This window comes from Balaenoptera musculus, chromosome 1, assembly GCF_009873245.2.
Source record: "Balaenoptera musculus isolate JJ_BM4_2016_0621 chromosome 1, mBalMus1.pri.v3, whole genome shotgun sequence".
Taxonomy (NCBI): Eukaryota; Metazoa; Chordata; class Mammalia; order Artiodactyla; family Balaenopteridae; genus Balaenoptera; species Balaenoptera musculus.
Window position 1 is genome coordinate 154,798,756 of NC_045785.1, and position 15,711 is coordinate 154,814,466.

A 15,711-nucleotide genomic window follows, 5' to 3' on the forward strand; every position below is an offset into this window, starting at 1 on the left:
AACATAGCTTTTTATTTTCTTCTCCCTACTGCATTTAGCATAGTACCTTACTAATTTTGTGGATTTGTTGATTGGAAATTTGCTTTAATCTTGGCTTATAGAAAGTAAGTTAATATGAAAGTTCTATCCTGTCATTAAATTGCTCTAAATGTGAATCTTAAAGCCCAGAATAGTTTAAATATTATTCTAATGTTCATGGTAGAACAATATAATTATTTTTGCTTCTTGAAGAAGCAATGGAATTGTCAAAATTACAAGTAATTTAAAATTTTGATCATATTCTAAATTTTATATATATATATATGAATACATCGGGCAAAGACAAAACCATCAAACATGCAGTCAATTGTCTTTTTAATCAGAATTCAATGCTAAGTGTGACTATTTGGCTGCTATGTGCTGGTTGAGAGTAAACATCCTGCGAATTATACTCACCAATGAAAAGTCTATTCAAAATTGCTAAGAAGTATTTATATTTACAGTTTATTTTTTCTTGTTTTAGGGATTTGAAGACTGCTTGGTATTTGATGAATTAATGGATAAATTCAATAATGACCTTAGTAAGTAAAATTTCTCAATTGGACACGGACTAGCCTTGCTGATTAATTGTACACCTATTTCTGATCCTGGATGATTACAAACCATGATGCATATTTCCTGTTCAGGATTATAAATTTTTCTATTAACAGTCTATGCCACTGTTGTTGCCCATATCAGACAAGGAACACCCAGAGAGGAAAAGATAGTTTCTTTTAAGTTTTTACATGGAGGTCTATGCATCGATCAATACAAAGATAAAGGTTCCGAGCACCAAAGTTTGGCAGAGATATACTCCTTTCCCTCCCTCTCAGCCCAGTTAACCCCCATGCCTATAATCCCTACAGCATGCCCTCAGAAACACTTTTAGAAGCTCCAGCATTTTCTTGCTTTTTGCCTTATCAAAGGTTGCATCTGATACTTCCATTTGCCTTTTGATTAAAATTAATTCCAGAAATATATTAATTTTACAAGTATTGAAGTTTTAAACTTTATGTATAATTCTGAAAGTAAGTAAAATTAAATGTACATAATTTTCAACCGTAAAAGAAATTGCAAATAGTAGCCTGAGAACTGGATAACTTTTACTGCTTCTCAGCATTACACGTTCTCAAAGGTCACCTCTGAATTTAAACCTGTTTCAGGTAAGGGACAGACTTAGAGAACCAGCTTTGAATCTACACCCAGATTCCAGTCTTGACTTGCTGACTTATTAGCCCTTTGACCTTGAACAAGTCACTTTATCTTTTTAAAGTCTCAGATTTTTTTCCCATCAATAAAGTGGGGTAATATCACTTCAGAGAGTTGTGAAGGTTAAATCAAATGATTTGTGGAAAGCTTTTTAAAAAAAAAGCCTAATTCACAGATACAAACTAGTGGTTGCCAGTGGGTAAAACGGTAGGGGGAGGGGCAAGATAGGGGAAGGGGATTAAGAGTTACAAACTACAAGGTATAAAATAAGTAAGCTACAAGGATATATTGTACAACACAGGGAATATAGCCAATATTTTATAATAACTATAAATGGAGTATAACCTTTAAAAATTGTGAATCACTATGTTGTATACCCGTAACTCATATAATATTGTACATCAACTATACATCAAGAAAAAAAAATTTTTTTAAAAAGCCTGGAACAAAGTAAATTCACCGTAAAAATTTTTTTTATAGTGTTATAGGGAGTCAGTGAACACTATACTGTCTGAATCTGAAGAGATTATAGATTCCAGGGTAAATTTCTTCTGGTTTTCTTCCTTTCTTTCCCAGTTATCTCACTCAGATGCTCAGGATCCAGAAGTATTTTGTTTCCTCCCTTCTTAGCCCTTGTGTGATTGGTTGGCATGTAATGACAATGATGGAGACAGATGGGGGGCTCATATAACAGAACATACTGTCAATACTGGTTTTAGTTACAGGAGAATGAAGATAGAACAATAATTATCACGATAATAACTAACATCACTGAACATGTAATATGTGTTGGGTATCTTGCTGTTTTTTAACGTATTATCTCATGAAAAACATGGGGCATAGGTACTGTTCTTGTCCCAATTTTACAACTGAGGAGAGTAACTTGCCCAAAGTCAAGTAGCTAGAAGTGGAGAAGCTGGGACTTGCACCCATGTTCTCTGACTTTATTTGGCCCTGTGAAGTTATATTAGTAAGTTATTAATTTATCAAATATTTATTCAGTGTTTACCATATACCAGGTTAAGTTTTCAAACATGAATATAACATGAGTCCTGCCTCTGGGAGATAACAGAATAACAGGGTATGTTTAAGCTAATAAGGTGGCTTAGGTACAAATGAAACAAATGTATGTGGGGTAGCAAAGAAGAACAAAAAGGAGAGTAGCAAATTCTAAGGATTTGGGGTCATTTACAGTCATTTATATGAACTGCTTTCCATTTGTGAAATAAAAATAATTATTCACTAATCTAGTATATATTATAACAACTTTGTCATAAGTTTTATTAAATCATAGGCAATGGGAAATGCCCATGTGTTATTGCTCAGTATTCATAGATTGTTGGTCATACAGTCTTGCTGTCCAGAGTTTTAAAAGGTTAGAGAGAACATTGATAGAGAATACACCATTTCATTTGAACTGTGTAGAGTCAAGCACATTGTTTACAGACTGTTTTGGAAAAGACATTATTATTTAACTTGGTTTCTAGGTATGTGCCTTCCTGAATTCTCAAGATTAAGAATTCCAGATGACCATGCAATTTCAGACCTATCCATGTACAACTACATAGAGGCAAGTGAGAATGTTTGGTTCTATTCAATGAGATCATGCACTGATATTCTAATAAACATCCTTTGCTTTAATGTTTCTTTGAGTTCCGTCTCATGCATAAGAATAGGTGCCAAGAGAAAACACACACACACACACACACACACACACACACACAGAGCATTCCTTACACATAGTTGAACTTTGACTATAAAGACAGTGATAATGACCCACACACATCATCTCCATCTACATTTCAGGGACATTTAGGAGGTAACAAAAATGACAAAATGTCTGGTTTCAATATCTGATAATTCATAGGCTCAAGACTTAGACATTTAGTAGAGGTAGTAATATGCTATTTTAATGAAAAAATATTTTTGATATGAGTTAACATATTTGGAAAGTTTAAGAGACATTAAATAACCTTTCCATTCTTAACATTATAAGCTGCAAACTTAAATTAGCACTGAATATCCTTCTGGGTTTTTTGCACTGAAAGAAATATGTAATACCAAAGAAATTCATAGTCAGTAGATTACTACTCAGAAGAAAAACACAATTCCATTTTAAGCCAGTCACCTGAAAACCTCACAGTAAATGGTTGTGGTTATAGTTTTTAAATAATCAAATGAAAAAATTTACAAGATAAAAATTTTAAAAAGAGTATAGTTGTTTTCCATCTCTCCTGAAGACAAAGAAATAAAGTAGACTTCAACTTGAGCAGAATTGTTTCATATGTGGTGAAGGAAGTTCTATAAGATACTGGAAGTCTCACTGATGTATTTTGCCTTGTCTTTGCAAACCAAACTACAACATAATATTTATCCTGAATATGGAGTATATCAAGACAGGCCTAGTTTTAAACAGATCTCTTCTTGCCATAAATAATGTTCCAAACTGACCAGGAAGTAACAGAAATTAGTCAAATCTTTGGGCTCACAGACTACTCACAGATTCATACAAACAAACTCTTACTGAAATAGAGTTGGCCCCCGAGCAAAATAGAGTTCTCTAACAGGTTTTGCATAATTGCTCTACCTTTTCAAGTTATTGTTCTCTGACATTGACTGAAAAGGATTGGAAATGACTGAGAAGGATTGGAAATAAGAATTTATTTGACTACCTTGAGTCTGGCTTTGTGGTGAATGGGAATGAAGAGTGATAAAGTTGCAGTAAACAATTAAAGGTACTTTGTTCAAGGTATTCTTTGAGACTCCTTACATTATTGCAGATGCGAGCACACGTCAACTCAAGGTGGTTCCTCTTCCAAAAGAACATAGAGAGATTTCTTCATGCTATTATGCCATCTACCTTTATCCCTCTTTACACCATGGTAAGGTCTGGATTTAAGACTTTTCCTCATTTTAATCTTCTGTTTAGCCATTAAAGAATACACAAGAATACTTTTTAAACTTTCTTACAGGTCACCTTTTCCAGAATAAGATACCATGAGGCAGTGCTGCGTTGGCATTGGCAAAAAAAGGTTGGAACAGATTACACTTATTTTTAATCTGATGTGTTGAAGTTCACAGTGATATGGTTATGTTTACCTCAGGCAAATACGGAAATAATGTGACAGACACTAGATGTTTGCCTTCCAAATTAAAAAATGTCCTGGATACACAGGTGGCAGAATGCCTAATGAACAAAATTACAAAGAAGAGGCAATCCTTGAGGAGAAGAAATTCAAAAAAGAAATTGATGCTAGTATTTCTAAACTTTCTACTTTATTTTAGCAATGTGACCTTTTACTTTTATTTAGCAATTGACTTTTGCTTCATGCAATACTCTTATGGGTTTAATTTACAAAATTGGACAGAATCAAATCACTTATAAAACACAGTCTAATTCCAGTGTAATGCTATTCCACATTAATTTTGGGCAGTTGACTCACAGATGCCACTAAATGGAGATTCAGATTCCTGATCTTCCACTGTGGAAACTTTACAACTTCACTCACTAAACAAATAGTATGTAAACATTGAGCTGGGCATGGTGATGAACATAAAGCAGCCCCTACCCTTTGCATAGCTCAGAGACTAGTGGGGGAAATGGACACCTGCAGTGGAGAGGCACTGCCCTGGTGGAGAATGGGCATGGGTATAGGGAGGGGGGCGTGGAGGTTGAAGAAACCTCTCACACATTCAGAATGGGAATGGCAAGTATTTCAGTGGACCTGGAAGAAGCACATATGTGTGAAAATGGCTAGAGGTGGAGCTGGAATAGTAAGTAGGACCTGAAACATCTTGAATATTATTTTGAGGGAAACAGGAAGACAAAGGCAGCTCATAGTCTCAGGTGTGGATTTTAGAAAGATTTAGAGGCTAGATTGGAACGAATCAAGATTTATTCATACAGAGGTGAATAAAATAAGGTCCCTGCCCTCAAGGAACTAAAAGTCCAAAGGGGAAAGAGACAGTGACAGGCAGTTAGAATGCAGGACAATAAGTGCAGTGAAAGAGACCAGGATGATACGAGAGTGCACATAACCCAGACTAGACAGATCCTCAGCTCATGAGGTTGATAGACTGTAGGTGGTGAAGGTGCATGTTTAAGTCTTTGAATGTGTGTCTTCCAAGTCACAGAGGCCACTGAACCCATCACTTTGTGCAGGGTCTGAGCAATGACTGAATCATTTGTGGCTTCTTTCAAGACAGAGTTATCAGTTCTGTTTTTTTCAACTGTGAATTTTTTGTATGGCTGGACAAAGGCTGTTAAGAATTCTTTATACAGAACACATAGATTCAGGAGTTTCTGGGAAGAGAGAGAGGAGGGAGAGAGGGAGGCAGGAAGCTCCAAATTCTTGACCTTACCAGATATGGCAGGACTTCACCTAGTGGTCATGCAATTACGTCACTGTTTCAGGTTAAAGAACAAAGAGGAAATTGTATAAAACGTCATTTAAAAATGAAGTCTACTTGCAAGATTTTAATCTCTGCACAAATAAAGTGAAAGTTCTTTCTCTTTTTTACAGGTGATAAAGAAAGGACTCTTTTTCTTTGGAACACTGATAGCTGTAAGTGGTACTTACCTACTTATGCGCTCCAAGTCACTGAGACCCCTGGACTACTTGAGAAGACCATGGGACTGGGTCACTTACTTCCAGAATACAGGGCATGTCTCCCTGTAAACTCTCTGGAGTCACTAGAACAAATTCCCAATGTCATTAACAAGTGATAAAAAGATCCTGAAGTAGCAAATATTAGATTTCTCTGTAACCAAAACAGGATTAAAATCATGTTTCCATCATCATATTTAATTCACTAATGGAAGATATTTATCAGCTTATAGTTAAATTCAATGTAGAATTTCTCTGTGAGCTCACTGAAATTATTGAAAAAATAACCCACCACTTTAAGTAAAACGCAGCTTCCCCACAGCACTATGCTTAGGTCAGGTCATTCTAAATATAAAAGTGCAGTGACTAAGATCTCTTTCACTTCTCAAAAAGAAAGGCCCTAGAGACCTCAAGGAAGTCACTGATCACCCTTTTCTTTAAAGGACATAATAGAAGTCATGATAGGATTGACTTAACACCCGGGACTAAAAGTCACAATTTGCCTAATATATTAACTGCATTTTTCATTACCTGGATGGAACTTACCTAAGCACAGGGCTCAGATTTTTTTGCTAAAACTAGAAATGTAAATGAGGGATTGGGGGGCTTTCGAGAGAGTTCAAAATGAATTGATTTTATTTCCCAGTCTTCAAAAGGCAGTATTACCTTCTGAGGATTTTTTTTAAAGGCTATTAAAGCCACACTAAGTGAAGGATAGGAAGAGTTTTATTTATAAACTAAATATCTATATACATAAAAGAGTGGAAAGGAAACAAGGGGAGACAGTTTTCATAGAAATATGAAGCCGTATTTTATTCCATTTCAGAAGCAATTTACTAACATTCTTGAACTATATGCTGCAAAACTAGCAACAAACTTGATGTTTAAATGTTCATTTAGTGAAACTTTTTTCTTGCTTCTTCCTTCTTCAATAGGCCAACTGAATCATTTAGAACTCTTTCAAACATGATTAATTATGAAGATGCAACACTAGTAGAACTGTCATGTAAGAAATAAAAATTAGGAAATAAAATGATTCACTTTCTTTCCTATATTGTCAAGGAAATTCTTGAGTCCTAATAATCCATGTTTAGACTAAATAATGACTCATGGAAAAATGGTCTCTTCACTAACCCTGACCACTATTTATCCAGTGTATTGATTGAAGAGCAATAAAGATTAAATATTTTTATTTAATATTCACATTTTGTGAATACAGTTTTACACTTATTTTCATTCCTCTTCAAATGTAGGTTTGTTTGGTTTTTGCTGGAACTCCTTTCCTAAATCTATCAATAGAATTCTTGGCAAAATTGTGGGAAATTACTAGGAGGAGAGGCTAATCCTGCCATGTTCATATTTGAAATGAAATTCATGGAGACACTTAACTGCCATTAACATCAGCTTCACCATGTACATCCTCTGCTAATGTATGATTACCAATAAACCTTGATCACCTTGAAATTCTATTTTCTTTCCTGTGTTTCTTTTTAATGGTATCTTCTAGAGCTTGCTCAGCAGCACATTGGTCTGAAGCTCCTCTTTATCATATTATACATAGAGCAATAGTCTTTTGTTTCACATAAAGTTAAGGAATTGATTTTCTTTTTCATCCTAGAATTGTCTCTTTGATAAATTTGATTGAGAAAACATTTGACATGACACTGAATAGGACCCAACACTACAGAAAATTCAAGATTTTCTAGCTATTTCACACAAGTGTATGAGATAAAGTTATTTTAAGAGCTAAGTATTTTTGAGAAATATGTTATGTGCCTTGGAAAATACAGTCGTCTTTTAAAAATATATATTTGAAGTGAAAACTTCCAATATGTTAGAAGTTGATGGTGCCTGATGCCCACCTTGTGCCACAAGTGGTTTTTCATTATACAAAGCACCCTCTGAATTAAAAGAATTTGTCTTGCTCAGTTACCCCCTGAGGTCAGAGAGCAATTCAGATTTCCTGTTGGACCACAAAAGTTCTGCTGATATTACATAGAATGGGGATTCCAAAACAGTCCTTATAACGGTAGTCTAAAAGTGGTATCTGATTTAAAGCCCCATCTTTCATTCCCATTATTCTTTCCTATAAAGGACTAACTTGGATTACATCGACCTATGACCCACTGGTTCTGTCACCGTCAACTGATAGTGATTCATCATTAGTGATGATAAAAATGATGGAAGAAGAGTTAAAAATCACTTTTTTCTTTGGTCTGTCCCTATCTTTCTGTGACATCACAATGGGTTGGATTTGCATTTCACTCCCAACTGCTGGTAGGTCTTTAGCCGGTCACTGGCATCTCAGCAGTCGGAAACATAGGAGCTGCAAAAGGGCTCTTCGAAACTGGGCAGGGAGAAAATAAAGTTGAATATTAAGTAAAAGTTTGGATTGACATTCAAGAAACTTAGGTAAATTTAATTTGGGTTGTTCTTTTCTATTTGTTACCTGACATGGAGTTAGGTGGTAATGCTCAGATCTACTTAAGCCTGGAGTTTAATGTCTTTTATTTATTATAATTCTTACTAACTTTACCACATAGGTCTCTTTCAATACCTTATAATATCCATAGATTCAAGTTGCATGAATCTTCCATGCAGGCAGCTAGATGTGTTTCCTTAAGTGATTTTGAACATTAATTCATTCCATAAATATTCAATGAGCTCCTACGAGGTGAGGCAATTTGTGCTACAATCTGGGGGTATTGTGGGCAGCAGAGACAGACAAGACCCTTCCTGGTAGAGTTTACAGCTTGGTGTCCTCACTAATGTTCCTTTAATTAGGTTAAGATTTTTTTTTTTTTGGATCAAGATTACAAATCAGTTGGTGAAAATATACAACAGCAAACCAGGTTCAAATCCAGGCACCAACACGTCCTGAAGCAAACAAGTTCTTTAACTTCTCTGAACCTATCTCATAATCCATAAATAAGATACTATTAGTGCCTTTTTCATGGAGTTTTGTAAAGATAATTGATACAATCTGCATAGTGCCGTAAGAATTTTAAATAAATTATTAGCTTTGATTGTAGTTATTATTACTAAACATAAAATATTTTCTGATGTACTAAATACTGATTTTAATAGAATTTTACCTAACAAGTGCAAACCTCCATTGGTAGGTCTTAGAATTGTTATTATTTTCTCTGGGAATATTCTACATTTCTTCTTGAACCCTCTACTTTCCTGTAAAATGCTTGATTTAGATTTTTATCATTGAAGCTGCTATGAATAATCTCTATAAAAGTATTATATTTTCCAACAATCCCACCAACATGGTGAAAACGAGCAGTTAATTACAAAGCTTACCTTTCTGACCATGAAGATATAAATAACTGGATTATACACAGTGCCTGATTTAGCAAAGAGATATCAAACAGTAGATATTATTGTAGGAGTGAACAGGTGTCCATAACCATTAAACACCAAGAAACAAATCACAACATAAGGCATCCAAAAGATCAGAAAGGCGAATACCATAAAAAAGCACATTTTGGCCAGTTTCTTTTCATATCTTAAAATCTTGAACATTTGAATTGTCTGAAGATCTTCAACAAAACGGAGCTGCAGAAAGGAGAAGGAAAATAAAGGGGTGAAAATGAAAAAATCATTTTTGTTCATTGTTTTCATAATAGATATTCAGACACCATTCTTGGTCCCACCTTAATGGAAAGAGAACTGAATAGGACCTTGGGAGGCTGGCATCTGATCCAGGACCTGCAGCTGGGCCCAGCCCTTAAACTCTCTGGGCCTCAGTCTCCTCACCTTAACATAATATATTGAACTAAATAGCCTCTTAGATCCTTCAACGGTTTTTAATGTTTTCTAATTTGCTTAAAGAAGAAGAAAATGAACTCTTTTGCCTAGATCTTCAAGTCGCTAAAAGACAGCCTGAAAGAGCCATGATAGGGACTTCCCTGGTGGTCCAGTGGTTAAGAATCCACCTTCCAATGCAGGGGACGTGGGTTAGATCCCTGATTGGGGAACTAAGATCCCACATGCCACAGGGCAACTAAGCCCTCACACTGCAACTACTGAGTCTGTGTGCTCTAGAGCCCAAGCACCACAACTAGAGAGAGACTGCATGCCACAATGAAAGATTCTGCATGCTGCAATGAAGATCCCGTGTGCTGCAACTAAGACCCAACACAGCCAAATAAATAAACAAATAAATATTAAAAAAGAGTCATGATAAATTGGGAAAAAATTCTCCATAATCCTGGAATTTCTTTTATCTAGAGCATAATCCTCAAATTCTCAAACCAGGCAGCAAATGTGATGTCAGTAGTTCTACATGTTAAAGCCTACAGCTGGTCTTGATGAAAACTTAATTCCTAAATAAATTCCTCCTGGAAACTACTGTGACTTCCACTTCACAGCTAATGACTGTAAAGTGGGGTTTTGTTGAGGAATTTGCTTGGGTTGGTTTCATCAGTGGCTCAGCTGCAGAGGATAGAGCTCAGTAAAACCCAGATAGCCCACTTTCTCTAAAATCAGCATTTTAGAGAACTTTTTACTCCTAGTTTTACTCCTAGTTTGTCCCCACTAAAAGTATTTAGGCATAATGGCCTATAGCCTGAAAGTTCTTTGACTTTCTCAGATAAAAAGCTCTTTAGAAGTATAATGGGGAATAACAAATCTGACTCCATATTAGATCTGTTTCTTTTACTTTAACCTTTGTATTCTACTGCTTTTGCTACCAGTTAATCACTAAAGGGATGCTGCCAATAGCTGAAAGTATACATAATTGCCCATCTCCAGAACCCTACCCCCATGCCTGAATGTTAAACCAAAATACCTTTGTTCAGCTCACAGAAAACATCCTGATGCGGCCCACCTGTCAAATGGCTGCAGGAAAGAAGAAATTAACACATCCCTTCCCAGAGTCTGGCTGAAACCAGGAAATATTTGCAACAACTTATGGCCTTTTTACTTTACCTCCTCACCTCCCCTCTCTTTGTTCTATAAAATAAACTAGTATCCAGACCCCAGCAACAACATGGTTCTCTAGGACGTTAGTCTGCCATCTTCTTAGTCTCCTGGCTTTCCAAATAAAGCCATTAATTCCTTGCCCCAAAGCCTTGTCTCCCAATTTATTGGCCTGTCATGTGGCTGGCAGAACAATCTTGGACTTGGTAACAGAAGTTCCTCCTATTATTGTGATAAACGTGTGATTAAGAAGAGGGAGAGAATATTCCTGTACATCAAAAGTATACTCGTAAATAAAATGGTTATTTTTGACATCTTAAGAAGCTAATTTTGCTACAAAAATACAAATGCTTTATTGATATAAGAAAAGGTATCTGACATACCACTGATACTTAATATATAATTTTAAATGGGGAAATTTATTACATTTCAACAAACTGTAAGTGTTCCTTTTATTTCTAGCATTATCATAAAAGTTAAGGAAAAATTTTCCAAAGAAATCTGCTAAAACATGTGCTAATAGTATTTAAAAATATATTTGAATTGATATATCTAAATCACTGATGTCATCTAAACTTTATTTAAGAAACTGTATTCTTATTATATATTCATATTGACAGAATAGCAGAAAACAGATAATTAAAATGGTTGATTTTTTTTCTAGAGTAGAGGAAATGTGTGTATGGTAGTGAGTGTTAAATTTCTGGTACTATTATTATCTGTGTGTGCTATTCTATTTTAAAAGAAACTATTTTATTTAAAGTGATAGGATATTATTCTATTTTCAGAACAGGATTTTGGTGGGGGGAGGATTTTTCCCTAGAGATTTTAAGAAGGTTGTGGAGTTCTAGTAAAAACTTTAGATTTGGAATTAAAAGATCTGGGTTCATATCCCAGATTCACCACTTTTGCTCCTTGTGTGATGTTGAGGAAGTCAATGACCTTCTCTAAGAGTAAAGATTAAAGGAGGTAAAAATATGTAACTTATTAAACAGAAGTTGAGTCCCAGTTCCACACATATGACTTTGTGGGATTGTTTTTGAGATTATTTATTTATATTTGAATTATACTTGAAACAACCATACTTATTCATATGCATATGTACTTTTATGATAATATAGGATATTGGGAATCATGATTTTTGACGCCTTGGAGTTTCAATTAACTAGTAAAACACCACATGCCAATGGTCTGTGTCCCAAGTCCCCACTATCTAGGGCCCAACAATTTTATCTGTACCACTTTCTGGACAATGTCAGTCCCCATCTTTTCTCACCACTTATCAAAGCAGAGAACTCATTTATCATCATTCTGGAATTACATGCATACTGGAGAAATTAATTGAAGAAAATATTGGTTTATGCTTCCCCAGTTCCTCTGGTATAAGGAAAAGATCTGACTAATGTTTTAGATTATTTGGGTTTGTATATGTGACGTTTCCATGATTATTTTTCATTTATCTCTTTTTGGCTTCTTTGTTTCATCATTGTCTATTCTTTTACTCTGCTCATTCAACATTTTCCAAATAAAGAGCTCTACTTTATGTTTTGCCCCCTTTATCCAATCATTTGAGGATTTTTTTCAAAATTGTTATGGTTGAAGCAAAAGTATTGATACATGCACAAATTTGTCCTAAAGGAGGAACAACTTAAGACAAATTCCCCAGAATTACCTCTAATGGTGTTCTTTGCCTATATAAATGGCAATGCCTAGTGCTTGGTGATTCAGACACCTGTAGGTTTTTCAAAGACTTTACTGTGAGTCCTTAATCTCAAGTGAGTAGCTATGTCTCTATTGCTATTACAAATAACCTCTCTGGATAAGGAAACAGAAGCAATTCCTTGCACCAAGCTTTGTGTTGAGTTTATAGCACAGTCAGTAGTCAAATCTCTTTGTACTTTCACCACTTCCCCTTCCTATGCCCTCTGTCAATTTTTTCCAAAAATAGTCACTGGTCCCTATTTCATGTAGGTACTGTTCCAGCTATAGGTGAAAAAATAAATAAGACTGGGTCTCTTCTCTTGAGGAATTCACTATTTGGTGAGGGTGACAGGCACATAAATATACTGCTTCCATAGGTGATAACATGCCATGAGGGAGGTGACCGGAGAGGGCTATGTGAATACGCAGGAGGGGTAACAAATTCAGAGGCAGATAAGAGCAAACAGATCCTGATCTCAGCCTTCTGAGGTGAGGAGGAGTTTAGACAAGGAGGAGAGACAGAACGTTCCAGGGTTAAGGGAAAGAGGTAAAAGAACATGTCAATTTCTGGGGACATGAAATACTGTAGTTGACTGAAGCTTGAGGTGGCAAGAGGGAGGGAATGTAAAAAAAATGAGACTGGACAGGCAGATGAGATATGGCCACACAGGACCTGATAGTCAGCTCAGGGGCCTTAATTTTAATCGTGAAGGCAATGGAACCCTTAAAGAATTTTAGGCTGGGTAGTGACATAAGAGAATTTTCACTTGAGAACAATTAATCTGATGGCAGTATAAAGAGAACAGATTAGAGGAAGACAAGAATAAAGAAAGGAAAACTAAGATCCTTTTGCATTGAGTCTGGCAGGCAAAAAAATTGAGAGGACAAAATAGATATATGGAAAAATATTTGAGGTTCGATAGATAAAAATTGATAATTGTTTGGGTGTGAGGGAGACATGGATGAAGAATAGTCAAAGATTACCCCTTAGTTTCTGGCTTAGGTAGATAGGAGTGATGACCATTCACTAAGAAAGGGAATGGAGGAGTAGAGACTTGGGGGGAAAGATGATCAATTCATCTTCACACATGTTGAATTTGACAAGTCTGTGGACTATCCACATGGAGGTATTCAATAGGTAATTGACTATGAGGATCTGATAGAGGTCAGAAGAACAACCTGGATCAGAAGTAGAGATTTCAAAGTCACCATGCTATTGTTAGAAGGAAAATACTGCCAGTATATGAGATTGCCCATGTCTATTGTGTAGTATTGAGACAGGCTGGGACCCGGGACCCGGGACCCTTTGCTGCAGTGCTTGCACCTGGACACATGTCTCCTCAAGCAACAAAATACAAAGAAACTATAAGGGACTAAAATTAACTGTGTGCATGTGCAGTTGGGGCAAATTATGGACAATGAGATACAAAAAGACCAAAAACCCAACTGCCACTTCTGAAGAGCCGGGAGCAAAAGCAGGGTGTCAAGAGCAAAAGCATGCCCCCTGCACACACCACCAAAGGGGTGGGCAAACCACCTAAGCCACCCCTTTGGCCCATCCCTGGGCCCACTCCTACCTCAGCCCATATAAAGAACCAGCTGGTCCCTCCTCAGGGAGCGAGCAAGGGAACTTATTACTTGTTTTTGCTCCTCCCTGCTGCAGGAGGGACCCCAATAAAGCCTTGCCTGAATTTCTTGTCTGGCCTCTTATCAATTTCTATTGATTAAGGAAGGCCAAGAACCCTGGTCAGTAACAGTATGAGATGAGAGCTAATCATAGAATGCTGGGGAGGCCCAAGGAAAAGAAGCCTTTGAAGGAGACATGAGATGATGGGGCCCAGAGAGTCAGCAACAAAGATAAAAAAGAATGGGGTCCTAGAAACACTGAGAGCAGAAACTCACAATTAAGTAGAAGCTGTCAACAATGCCACAAGTCTCAATGTCACAGATGCCAGAAAAAAAAAAAGAAACTGAAATGTGTCCATTGGCTCTAACATTTGGGAGATCATCAATGACCTTAATGAGGCTGTTTCTGTGAGAGTGTGGTAGAAGAAGGAATCACCAATTTGCAATGGGTTGAGGAATAAATATGTGAGTTTACTAAACTACAGACTCTCTGAGGCAGTGGCTATATCTTATCCACTGTGTATCCTCAGAGATTAGTAATTGCCTCTGCTTGGGCTTCCATAACAAAATACTGAGTGGCTTAAACAATAGAAACTTATTTCTCACAGACTTGGAGACTGAGACGTCTAAGATTAAGGTGCCAGTAAGGTAGGTTTCATTGTGAGGCCTCTTTTCTTGGCTTGTAGATAGCCAAATTCTCTCTATGTTCTCCTATCAGTAGAGAAAGAGAGTGAGAGCTCTGCTCTCTCTTTCTCTTCTTATAAGGGCACTAATCTCATCATGAGGGTCCCACCCTCGTGATCCCATTCTCATATATCCCTAATTACCTACCAAAGGCCCCATCTCCTACACCATCACATTGAATGTTGGGGGGACAACAAATATTCAGCCCATAACAGTAAATAGTTGGTACATTTTTATTTATTTATTTATTTATTTATTTATTTATTTATGGCTGTGTTGGGGCTTCGTTTCTGTGCGAGAGCCTTCTCTAGCCGTGACAAGCGGGGGCCATTCTTCATCGCGGTGTGTGGGCCTCTCACTATCGCGGCCTCTCTTGTTGCGGAACACACGCTCCAGACGCGCAGGCTCAGTAATTGTGGCTCATGGGCGCAGTTACTCTGTGGCATGTGGGATCCTCCCAGACCAGGGCCCGAACCTGTGTCCCCTGCATTGGCAGGCAGACTCTCAACCACTGCGCCACCAGGGAAGCCCCAATAATTGGTACATTTTAGATGCTCAATAAATATTGGTCAAATGAATGCTTATTGAGTGATGATGTAGCACCAAAAGCCAACAATGGTTCTTTGAGTTAGCAGTGATGTGGAGAGAAATAAGGTGATAACTAGAGGGAGTTGAGAGTATATTTTGCTTTTGAATTAAATTAGCATGGTTATATGCTACAGATAAAGAGCCAGTACTGAAGGAGAGATTGAATATATGAGTCAAAGAGAAAATTATTACTTGAGAGAGGTCCCTGAGGCAGAGAATGGGGTGGGGAAGAAAACAAGAATCTAGGATCAGTTTGGTCCTGAGAGACCTCTCCCATTCCCTTGCAACTGAAGAGAGGGATATAAGAATGAGTGGGGGCATTTGGCACCTCTGGGGCTCCTGTGATCCA

At 36.8% G+C, this 15,711-nt stretch overlaps 2 protein-coding genes across 2 annotated transcripts in view; one reads left to right on the top strand and one right to left on the bottom strand.

The window, feature by feature from the left end:
- The window catches only part of KMO (kynurenine 3-monooxygenase), a 55,260-nt gene extending 47,962 nt beyond the window's left edge, over positions 1-7,298 (top strand). The window contains 6 exon segments of the mRNA XM_036856628.1: positions 503-560; positions 2,715-2,797; positions 4,008-4,109; positions 4,200-4,259; positions 5,751-5,888; positions 5,891-7,298. Coding sequence (XP_036712523.1) covers positions 503-560; positions 2,715-2,797; positions 4,008-4,109; positions 4,200-4,259; positions 5,751-5,888; positions 5,891-5,953 — 504 coding nt within the window. The 3' untranslated portion in view covers positions 5,954-7,298.
- A 604-nt stretch (positions 7,299-7,902) lies between these two features.
- The window catches only part of OPN3 (opsin 3), a 59,937-nt gene continuing 52,128 nt past the window's right edge, over positions 7,903-15,711 (bottom strand). The window contains 2 exon segments of the mRNA XM_036826458.1: positions 7,903-8,181; positions 9,144-9,398. Of these exon segments, the coding sequence (XP_036682353.1) occupies positions 7,921-8,181; positions 9,144-9,398 (516 nt within the window). The 3' untranslated portion in view covers positions 7,903-7,920.